Below are 12155 nucleotides of genomic sequence, written 5' to 3'. Positions count from 1 at the left end.
AGAGGCATCAATCCCACCTTCCGCTTTTAGGACCTACTTATTCTACTTACTTCAGTTACTGATTAATAATGTTCCCAGTTTGCTTTAGTGCTTTTCAGAAGCTGGCACATCCCTCCTCAGGCTGGGACACGTATTTGATAATCAGGAAAGTCACCTCTGCTTCTGCTGCCCTGAATATCAGACAGGCATTTCCATAGCTGCATCCCTATTTGGAGTATGAAGGGAGATTGTGCTTCTCAGGAAAAATGGTAATTCTTTGAGCAACCTCACCCTCACCTAACCCAGACTTGGGGAACACTCTGTCATTAAGATCTCTTCCTTCTCCCAGGTAAAAATCCTAGGTAGGGGGCACCTGGGTGGCTCAGTCGTTAAGTGCCTGCCTTCGGCTCAGGTCATGATCCCAGGGTCCTGGAATCGAGCCCTGCATCAGGCTCCCTGCTCGGCAGAAGCCTGCTTCTCCCTCTCCCACTCCCCCTGCTTGTGTTCCCTCTCTCGCTGTGTCTTTCTCTGTCAAATAAATAAAATCTTAAAAAAAAAATCCTAGGTAGGACAGGATCGGTTAAATTCATTCAAGGCTACAAATTGCTGATAATCCGATGTGTTATTATTCACGGAGATTTTTTTTTTTTTTTGCATTTTAAAAGAGATTAAAAAGTCTTCACCCAAAGGAATTGATTGTAATTTTGAAATTCCAAGTACCAGTGAGCAGATAGAAGATGTTTTATTTTTTAAATTTTTTAAATTTTTTTTAAGATTTTATTTATTTTTTTGACAGAGAGACACAGCGAGAGAGGGAACACAAGCAGGGAGAGTGGGAGAGGGAGAAGCAGGCTTCCCGCAGAGCAGGGAGCCCGATGTAGGGCTCGATCCCAGGACCCCGGGATCATGACCTGAGCTGAAGGCAGATGCTTAACGACTGAGCCACCCAGGTGCCCCAGAAGATGTATGTTTTAAATAAGATATGTACTATGGGGAAACTGTCTTCTGAAATTATGCCATGCAAATAAGCCCACTCTAGTAAGGATATATTTGATGTTTGATTTCTTGATATCAACACAGATACTATAATAGAATTATAACTGCAATATTAATATTAAAATGACTTTTAAGACTAAATTTTTAAGACCATCAATAGGAAATATTTCCACATATTAAATTAGCCAGTGTTTGGTAAGGAAGAGAACCATCTCAGGTCATTAGGGAAAAGCCAGGTTTAGAAAAAAATCTGTGCAGATGAACTCAGGGTCAATGTTTTCTAAAATATTTTCACTTTATTTCCTGTTGATAATTAGTATTGTTGGATACACTCAGGTTGGCTTTCAGTAAATGGAGGTTACTAGTTGCCTGATTTGTTTCTTTGATACTGAAATAAGCCAAATTTGTATCTGTTTGGAAATGACTTCAGGTCTTTTTTTTATTCTAAATGTATTCTGTATTTTTTTAGTGGTTACGACTTTTCGTCTTGGTTGGCATCTATACAGTTCATTACCATTTTTGAGGAATCCAAATATTAAGTGATTTGAGTTGAACATTCAAACTGTACCTGCCCCCCTACTACCACCATTACCCTGGATTTGTTTTCTGCCTTAGTCACCCAAATATTTTTTTTTATCATTAACAGTCTGCAACATTTTTTAGACCTTATTTTTATGAGAAGTCTTAGCTCTCTGAGCTGAAAGTACAGAGAATTCCCGTAAACCCTCTAAGCCCATCCCCAGTTTTCCTACTATTAACATCTTCCTTTAGCGTGGTATATTTATTACAATTGATGAGCCAATATTGATATAGTACTATTAGCTAAAGTCCAGAGTTTACATTAGGGTTAACTCTTTGTATTATATATTCTACGGGCTTTGACAAATGCATAATGCCATGTATTCACTATTACAGGATCATATAGAATAGTTTCAGTGTCCTAAAAATCCTCTGTGCTCCTCCTATTCATCCCTCCCTCTCTCCCCCTACACTGTTCCCCAGCTCTGGCCCCTTGATCTTTTTACTGTCTCCATAGTTTTGCCTCAGTCTATAGAGTTTTTAACTGTATGTTTAAGACAAGGAACAGTTTGGTTAGCGTGGTGTCATAGAGGTAAAACAAAGGAGATTTAAAGATTTACCATAAACACATCAGTTATGGCACCGGATCTACACTATTTTCACCAACAATTAATGTTTTCTATTTACTTTTATTCAACTAACATTCACTGGTAACAGTACATGCCAGCACTGTTTTAGATGCGAGAGATAACTGTAGTAAGCAAGACAGACAGGGTCTATGCCCTCATAGAGTAACATTTAAATTGAAGGGGAAAGGGGAAGACAGAAATTAAACAGAGAAGTCAAGCAAAATATTTTTCAACACTGCTAAGTAGGGTGATGGAAATAAAACAAGGTTATGTGGTAGAGTGACGGGTGGGACAGTGGTTAGGGAAGATGTCTCTGAGGATATATTTGAGCTAAGAATTAAGAGATAAGAAGCAACTATTCATGCAACAGAACAGTTTCAGGCAGAGGAAACCACAAATAAAATAACCCAGAGATGGGAACAAACTTGGTCTAGTTGAAGAAAGAAAGAAAGTCCATGTGGCTGGTTACTGGGGGTGGGGGGGGGGGGCGGATTGCGGGTAGTGGAACAGGAGTCGGGGTGAGGCTGGGAGAGGTGAGTGAGATAGGTATATAGGTATGCAAGGCCAGATCATAAATGGCCCCATAGACCACAGGAAGGAGTTTCCATTTTATTTTAATGGGAAGCCACTGTAGGATTTTAAGCAGGAAAATCCTGCTTGATCCAATTTTTTTTCTTAAATGATTTCTCGAGGGGCACCTGGGTAGCTCATTGGGTTAAGCGTTTGCCTTCGGCCCAGGTCATGATCCCAGAGTCCTGGGATCAAGCCTCAAATCCTCAAATCCTCCAGCTCCCTGCTCAGCCAGGAGCCTTTCTCCCTCTCCTCCCTACTCATGCTTTCTCTTGTTATCTCTGTCCCTCTCTGTCAAATAAATAAATAAAATCTTTAAAAATAAATAAATAATAAATAAAATAAAATAATTACTCGATCTGCAGAATATCTTAGAAGTCTTCTTTAAAATAAATATTAACACTGATATAACAAGAGCATTGAAGATGCCAACCAATACAATGCAAATCCTCAAAAGTAAAAATGATGTTTTTACATTCAGGTCAATATCATCATTACTTGTATAAGTTCCTACTCACTTCCCCACTAAAAGAAATAAGCCAACAGAGCTGTCAAAAGAGTTTTCAATCACTTGCAAGGTCTGCCGAGTTTACCATTTGGCATAGGGATATTTATACTCAGTTCCCGACCAATATGAAAAATCATTTCTGTAGGGAACTATAAATGAAGATCTCATTTTAAGTACTTCTGCTTTCTACTGTAGCCTTTTACTTAAGTTTTGGAAAACCATGCTATGCCTGTAATTACAAACTGCATTTTAAAAATACAAATGAGAAAAGGCTGATGTCCAGATTTGGCTCCAGCAGATAGAAATGAAAAAACAAAACAGCATCGGACACTTGGGGATGTGAAATGGAAATTGGCCAAACACAGTCCAGGTGCACCAGGTACTCTTCTGTTTATTCCAAGCCCAGCTCCAGGGGACCAGCCTCCCCTCCCAAGGAATGATTTTTCTTTCTTAGCTTCACAGAGAATTGGAAGAATAAGTGATTTCAACTGTCTGTATCTATGGCAACTAGTACCCTAATTTCACCTCTTAGATGGCAATTATACCTATTCACTGAATAGCTTTCAGTCCCTACCTTTATGATGAAAAAATTGATTTCATGAAAAATGAGATATAGGTAATAGGTGAACTTTTCCCCCAGCAACCATGGAGTACAGTTTATAAGAGGTGTGATCATTCAGAAGCAGAATGCATTCTATGGGTTTTTTTTTTTTTCAATTGTAGCGTGTTTATCCCAAATGTCTTTCCTCTAGTTGTTTTTTTAAGGATAAAATATTATTCTTTTCTTGCTTAACATTTATTTTTTTATTCAACTATGAAAATTAGTTGGGTTCATTGTAAAGAGTTTTGCAAATAGAGAATAAAAAGTAGAAAGGCATAAACAAGAAAGTAAAGTTCATTCTCCTTACTTAAAAATAATCACTATTAATATTCTGCTAACAGTTTAGATGTGTGATGTGTATACATATAAATACAATTTAAATCCTATAGTGTATATTTTTTTTGTAGCTGGACTTTTTCACAAAATATGTTATGAGAAGTTTTCCATACCATTAAATATTCTTCTAATGCATGATTTTAATGGCTTCAAAACAGTCCATAATATTGGTTTACTATATTTTATTTAACTAATAGTTCTATGTTGACATTAAACATAAATGTTTATGTACATCACTATTGCCTAACAAATTCAGAAAACAAATGTATAAATCAAGTGGGAAAAACATTTTAAATTATATTGCCAAATTTATCTCCCCCCAAATTATGCCAGTTTATTTTCCTAGTAGAGGTAAATGGATGAGAGTATCCATTACCTTAAATTCTGTATCAGAGGTACTATTTTTAGTGCCAATGAGAGAGGGAATATTTTACTACATTTCTTTAATATCTTTAATTAAAAACTTATTTTAAGGTTAAATATGTTTTTAGATTTTCATTTTTTTAGGGGGGAAGAGAGACATGAATTGCCTGTTCATCTCTGAAGCAAAGAATATTTGTTATCGCCTAATAACTTTCCTCTCTCTATTTCTTAGTAACAGAAGAGATAACTTTTAGTTGGGCACATAGCCCCTTGAAATAAAGACATTTCCCATTCACCTTTGTGGCTAAGTGTAGCTATATATTAATTCTAGGCTGATGAAATATAAGCAAAAATGATCTATGCTATTTTGGAGAAATGTCCTTAAAGGCAAAAGATATGCCCTCTTTTTCTCTTCATCATTCTTGATGGTTGAATGCATATGTTATGGTTGGAGCTTCAGCAGCCATTTTGGACCATAAGGATAAGGGTCACACTATAGGGATGGCAGAGCAGAAAACTAGAGGGAGCCTAGGTTCCTAAGAACTTTACAGAAGTTCCATCTTGGAAGGTTGGTCTCCAGATTTTTATATGAAAGAGTAAAACTATTTTTAAGCCATGATTGTGTTGCACTGTTTGTCTTATCAAGCTGTACTTAAACCTAATTGATGTAAGATTTTTTTCTCCATATTTTTTCTTACTGATTTCTTTTTCATCAACAATTTATTTAGTTTAGAGAGAGAGTGAACAAGCAGGGGAAGGGCAGAGGGAGAGAGAGAATCCTGAAGTAGACTCCCCAGTGGGCTCCATTCCAGGACCCTGAGATCATGACCTGAGCCACAATCAGGAGTCAGCTGCTTAACTGTTGAGCCACTCAGTTGAGCCACCCAGGTGACCCTTCTTACTGATTTTTAAGTGCACTTTCTATTTTAAGGATAGTTACACTTTATCTGGTATATATGTTACAAATTTTTCCAGATTTTCATTTGCTCCTTAATTTTTTATGGAATTAAGAGGCAAAAATATAATTATTCTTAAACTTAATTACTACATAAATTATAATATACATTCAGAAAAATCATTTAACAGTATTAGCTTAGAAATACAAATTCCAGTGGCGCCTGGGTGGCTCAGTTGGTTAAGGGTCTGCCTTTGGTTCAGGTCATAATACCCGAGGTCCTAGGATAGAGCCCCTGCATCTGGCTCCCTGCTCAGCAGGGAGTCTGCTTCTCCCCCTGCCTCTGCCCCTCCCCCTACTTGTGCTCTGTGCTCTCTCTCTCTCTCTCAAAAAAAAAATAAAATCTTAAAAACAAAAAGAAATATAAATTCCAGAGAAATATTTTGTCACAAATATCATAAGGCAGCACTGAGAAGCATACGTTCATTTCTTACAGGTACACAATTAAATGGTTATGTTGCAAGCCAAAGTCATTTAGATGATGAGAAGTTGTGTATATTTTTGAAGACTTAATAATTAATTCCTTACTAATGCAGAGAATTTCTGTTTGTAATTTGTGGGGCTCTGGGTTCAAAGCATTGCCCCAGAAGTCTTCACTGGGCCTTAAGGGAAGCTGAGCGGGCCGGCTCTGCCTGCTACTCCCAATGTGATTTATTCATTAGAGTTCCACAAAAGAGTCCCTGCCAGATGACTTCCCCTACCCCCACAACACACACACACACAGATAAGAAATCTAGAGTCACAATTTCCTACCAGATCATAAGCAGCCAGCATTTTTTTCTGCACATCTGGAATTGCCCCCAGAGGCTCCAGATAAGGAAAGTTGTCTTTCATCACAAGAGAGACTGAAGGAGTATTATCACTGGTGATGAGTCGAGAGGACAGGGTCAACAGGCACTGTTTCAGACTGGCAATTGGAGGAAGTCCACACAGTTCCTTAATAGACACTATGGCATTCTGTGGGGAAGCAAACATGCAATTAGACTTCTAACCACATGACACATCACCCCCAGCACTTCTAGATTTACACAAAAGTATATTCATTAAAAGTATACCGTCCGATACATATGTAATTTGGAGGAAACTGAATTATAATCAACCAGAAGTGTAACGTGCACCAAGAAAGCACACAGAACTAATTCACTATTACACTTCATCTTTGTCAATTTTTAGCAACTGCCACAAAAATGCCATTAAAGCAAAGCTGATTGTGAACCAAGGCTACACAGTGCTTTTCAAAGCAGAGCATTGGAATATTCACACAAATTAGCCTTGGCTGGTTGTGAATATCTTATTCGATTTGTATCATGATGATCATAAAAACATGCCAGTGATTATACATTGGTGTACATCTCCTCCGGGCTTTTCCCCTCAAGGTAGCAGGCTGCAATTACTCACCGATGTGCATTCGACTAACCATCAGTTGTATTTCTTTGTCATCCCATCAGAAATGCACCTGACAGATGCACATACTAAAACAAATTTCATGTAGAGCTACATTTGTCCATGTTTTACAGGCTTTTAAAATTCATTTGAAATAGAAATTATAACTATTTCATGTTTTATTAACAGCGAGCAGTACCTAACCTATTATATGTCGAATGAATTTAGCAACAATCATGGTATTTCATTTTTCTACTGATTAGGCTCCAAATAATCCTTAACCCAAAAGACTTTATGTTAAGGTGATATAAATTATCAGTATTACCTGGAAAAAGCTTTATCCATAACCAACTCTCCTTACGATGCATTTTAAAAACATAGTATGTGTAAAGGATATATTTCAAGAATTACATAGAAATAAATAAAATTGATTTCTAATATGTGAAGTAAGATGTGGAAATGATGTACAAGTAATCTAATACAGGGATTTATAATAGTTTTGAATTATGTCAGAAAAAGTCAGATAGAAAATGGTAATATTTGGAACCTATTTTTGAAATAGTGGCTAAGGCAACCACTTCAAATAAAATGCTTACAATCTAAGTATTTATGTGTGATTTACGTACCATACTGTTCCACCACTTCAGCTATTTAAAACTGATTTTAAGTCTTCTCTGGAATTTGTCTGTGAAATAATGTAAAAGTAAAGTCTTCACCAAATGATGGGTTTGAGATTCAGCATCACATGACTAAAAACCATGAATGATCATGAGTTTTGGTAGTAGTAGGCCATTCTGGATTTAAAGTCCAACATTCCTATTTACTAACTCCAATATTTGGGAAATCACTTAACTTCTTCAAGCTTGTTTCCTATCTTGAAAGTAGGGACTGTTTGGTGAGAATTACTATTAAAATGTTAGCTAAAGGAGCAAATAAACTGCATTGAAAAATATTCCTCTCTTGTTTTGTTCTCAGACTGCTAACTTCTTCTGCCGACCAACACCTCTTTGCACATTGCAGGAACTTAGTATTTGTTGTTTGGTTGTTTCTCAGTAACATGACCCTAGAATAGATATATTCTATAGCAGTCAAGAAAGAAATTGGCAAACATCTATGATTACAAGAATTAATGAAGGAAAAGAAACTAATGTTGAATTTCCACATGCCAGGAGTGGGCAATTTATATACATTGTCATTTAATTCTGATAATAATTCTGTGATGTATTACTATTTTTCTTACCTTATGTGGAGAAAACTGATGATCAGAGATCTGAAATAATTTGCTCAAGATCACAAGGGGATAGAATTTAAGCCAGAATTCAGGTTCTTTCAATTAAACCACTTTTCTAAGAGAAGACTACATAGTTTTCAACAAGTTCAAGTGCTGACTATTGTTTGTTTAGTTGTGTTTGCTCTTGTGGGGAGTAATTTACTATTGTTGTTGTCATACACTTAAACAACTAAAATAACCTAATAGGCATTACATTTGTTTCTATGACTTCAAATTCCCTTTCATGTTCATATCTGCAAATATTTAACATATATATTTATAATTAGTATTGTCTGTCTGTATATATAATATATATTGCACATACATATAATATTTTATATCCCATATTGTTTCATATACACAATCCCATATTGGTTATGTGGCAGGGATATTTAATGGATCCATAAAGCATTTATATTAACTGGTTTAGTTCAGGCCAAATTTAACACAGCATTCATTCACAATTAGGTACATAAAATATATCTGCTTTATCACAGGCAATACTTAATTCAGTGGTACATGGGTTTATACAACTTTTCTGATAATTTTTTGAGGAATCAGATCACTAGTAAAACACAGTGTTCACCAGTAAGGGAGAGGTAGGAAGAAGTAGGGGTAGGGAAGAAGAGCTTGGGATTTTTCCTACCTGCATATTTTCTCTCATATCTATGGCTTCTCGTAAGGGATGAACTGCTATTTTAAAGATGTCATCTATGGTCTTAAGGCCGATATTCCTGAGCATGGTATATTCTCGAACTTTCTTCCCCATTCTCACTGACAGGCTGCGCTTCTGTGCCTTTCCTCCTCCACTTCGATTAGTTATTGCTATGTGGACAAAAAGGGTTACATGCTCCATGATGTCACCCACAAAAGAGCGCAGGGGAACATGCCGATATCCAGGCTGCAAACATTCAAACGGTATTGTATATTGTCCTATAAACTCATCCCCAATGTAGTCATCATCCAGAACAACAAAACGAATCATGGCCAGCTCAGGTAGGTTTACTTGAAACTCAAAAGTTTCATCAAAAATAGGGTTATCACTGTTCTGTTGGACAGTTTTAGTTCTTTGTTCTGAACAGTCTGCTGGAATTCCATGTATCTCTATACAAACATAGGGATCTATGACATCTCCTTTGGCACAAGCTCCTTTGGGCTTTGGAAAATTCTGACCACTGATGATCTTGATATGAAGAGCAAGAGGAGACACCCCAGGTACGATGCCCTTTGTGTTTGCACTGAAGTAAGAAACTTCATCTCGCATGATGGATGGCCTTAGAACATAACCACATCCTCCGTTTTGAAGAAACCAGCCTGTGTGAAGGTCCATCATTGGACCTGGAGTCTGAAAATTCATTGCCACAATCTGACAGCCACAATTCCAAAAGTCCTGTGGATTCAAGTTACTGGAATCGATCCTCATGGCACTTGGATAGATTCTCGATAAGAATCTCTTATTATAATTTACAAAATCCTCTGGGTACTCATTTGCAATTCGGCTGGCCTCTGTTTCGCTAAATGAACACATTTCCCAATAGTTTTGGCTTTTCATAGACAGTTCAAAATCCCTATACTGAACAGACTTGCAGATGGATACCAAATCGGAGAGTTCCCTACACAGCAAGATTTGTTTCTGCTCGCCATTGTAATCTACCGACAGCCTTCGAGACATTTCTGCTTCTTCATCTTCATCTGTTACTTCTCCTTCCAAAACATCTGGGTCAGAAGGCAATTTCTTTCCTTTCACAATAATCATTCTTTTCAATTTTCCCGGTGATGGGAGGTAGGTTTCTGATGGCAAAGGTGCCTCAGTATAGAGCTTATCGCCAAAAACCTTTTTCATCAGTTGAGCCATTATCTTTTGCTGTGGTAGGGAGCAGTGATTTCCCAGGCAAAGAATGAGTGGGTATTCAGAAGCAATGAAGGCAAATTTATTTATCACCTCTATGACACTTCTAAAAGAAAGATGTGTCGTCACATTATTTCGATTACAAAGGATTGGCTCATTGTCTGAACCATCACTAACATCAAGTTCAATGCTTCGACAGCCCATTTTCAAAGCTCTAACGTACCCATTAATATCAGCTGGCCCCCTGAACTGGTCTTCTATGAGATAGGTGTTGTGCGAAGCATTGATGTAGTAGTGAGATAGTGGCTGGGTCATATCTTGGGCAACCTTTTTTTGCTCAGGATCAAAAATGTCACATTCTGGTGACAACAGATACTGGGTAAAGCCATCAATTGCAAGAAACCCTTTTTGACGACCCTCTTCGGAAAGTTCATATCTCCGAATAATGTCTAAGCACATATCCTCAGTAATATGGGTGACTCCTTGCTCAGCTTCTAAAAAGAGCATGAGATCATTGGCATCCAAATATTCTTTGTTCTTAGATATCTGGACCAGTAAGAAATATACTTCTGGCCTGGTGCAAAGTTCACAAAAAGCCTCACAAAATTCCTCTTCCGTCACTCGTGTAGTTAGTTTTTCTTTGCTCTTCTGGATTTCTTTAAACTTTAACCTGATCTTGGATTCCTTCAAGGTAGGGTTGAGTTGTTTTATCAACTCTACAGAGGTGTCTTCCAACATAATCCCATTCCCATCAACATCTGCCGCTTCAAACACTGTTTTCAACCACATGAACCTTGGTGTGTTCTGGTTGCCCTCCATAAAGTCAAGGGGTTGCTTACTTCGAGAAACCAGGTACCGTAAACCTGACACCCAGATATTTGCTACATCTGCTGAATTGGCAACTAGGTCCAGAGACTCATAGTTTTCCCCATGGAGTATAGAAAAGGCACAGTCCTCACAAATCTGGTCAGCGAGGCCATTGTTTCTAAATGTTTCTGTGTTCTTCCCCAATCTGATCTCTTTTATAGCAGAAATGTCAAGCTTAGCTTTCTCAAGGTCTTTCTTGGAAGGTTCCCAGCGAAGAGCTTGGAGGTCTGTGTCCAGAGTGAAAAAACGGTTATAAATACGAGAATTTGGCCGGACCTTCTTCAATTCACAGCCAGCTTGCATGAAGCTGATGCAGTCACTCGCACTGCTAATTTTCTTTTCCGATGGCATGCTGCTGAAAGACACTGTTTTCTTTCTTCCACCACATTTTTGGTTTGAAGGATCCTGTAAAATAATTTGAAAATAATGAATCAATTTTCCTTAGAAAAAAGACAAATTTGATAACACTCTATGAACTCCTCAGACTCCACTCAGATATTATAATTATTTGGACCTAGAAGCTAGCTTAAAATTCACATTTTCACTGTTCCAAAAAAAGAAGAATTGCTGAGAAAATTGATATTATTAGGTTCAGAAAAAAAAACTTATTTTTCAAATGCCTCATGTTCTTTGAAATAAAATAAACTATTAACTACAAATCACTCATCTGTTCATTAAAGCGGATTTCCTAAGAACCTCTACATGTTGGTACTTTAACAACCTAGCTCAAATCCCTACAGATATGTGAAAGAAATAATGCTGGATTTCTTTAAAAAGTTTTCCTCATTTATACTAAGCAATAGTTTAAGTTTTAAACTTAAAACTAGTCCAAATAAAAGATTTTTGCCTTCATATGCTTTACATCAAAAAGGACTGGCAATAGACAACAGACAGAATGGGAGAAGATATTTGCAAATGACATATCAGATAAAGGGCTAGTATCTAAAAATCTATAAAGAATTTATCAAATCAACACCCAAAGAACAAATAATCCAATCAAGAAATGGGCAGAAGACATGAACAGACATTTCTGCAAAGAAGACATCCAAATGGCCAACAAACACATGAAAAAGTGCTCAACATCCCTTGGCATCAGGGAAATACAAATCAAAACCTCAAGGAGATACCACATCACACAAGTCAGATGGCTAAAATTAACAAGTCAGGAAATGACAGATGTTGGGGAGGATGCGGAGAAAGGGGAACCCTCTCACACTGTTGGTGGTAATACAAGCTGGTGCAGCCACTCTGGAAAACAGTATGGAAGTTCCTCAAAAAGTTGAAAATAGAGCTACCCTACAACTCAGCAATTGCACTACTGGGTATTTAC

At 37.3% G+C, this 12155-nt stretch overlaps 1 protein-coding gene across 5 annotated transcripts in view; it reads right to left on the bottom strand.

Annotated features, from left to right (window-relative positions):
• Positions 1-12155, bottom strand: part of PLCL1 (phospholipase C like 1 (inactive)) — a 339289-nt gene that overhangs the window by 77213 nt on the left and 249921 nt on the right. For all 5 annotated transcript variants that reach the window (XM_027590767.2, XM_027590766.2, XM_027590770.2 and 2 more), the window contains exons 2-3: positions 8756-11230; positions 6210-6413 (exon numbers count right to left, since the gene is read on the bottom strand). In XM_027590767.2, the coding sequence (XP_027446568.1) occupies positions 6210-6413; positions 8756-11230 (2679 nt within the window). The remainder of the gene's footprint in view (positions 1-6209; positions 6414-8755; positions 11231-12155) is intronic.

The sequence above is a fragment of the Zalophus californianus genome, chromosome 3 (assembly GCF_009762305.2).
Source record: "Zalophus californianus isolate mZalCal1 chromosome 3, mZalCal1.pri.v2, whole genome shotgun sequence".
In the NCBI taxonomy this organism is placed as follows: Eukaryota; Metazoa; Chordata; class Mammalia; order Carnivora; family Otariidae; genus Zalophus; species Zalophus californianus.
Note: the sequence above shows the minus strand (reverse complement) of the source record. Positions and strands in the feature narration are given on the sequence as shown.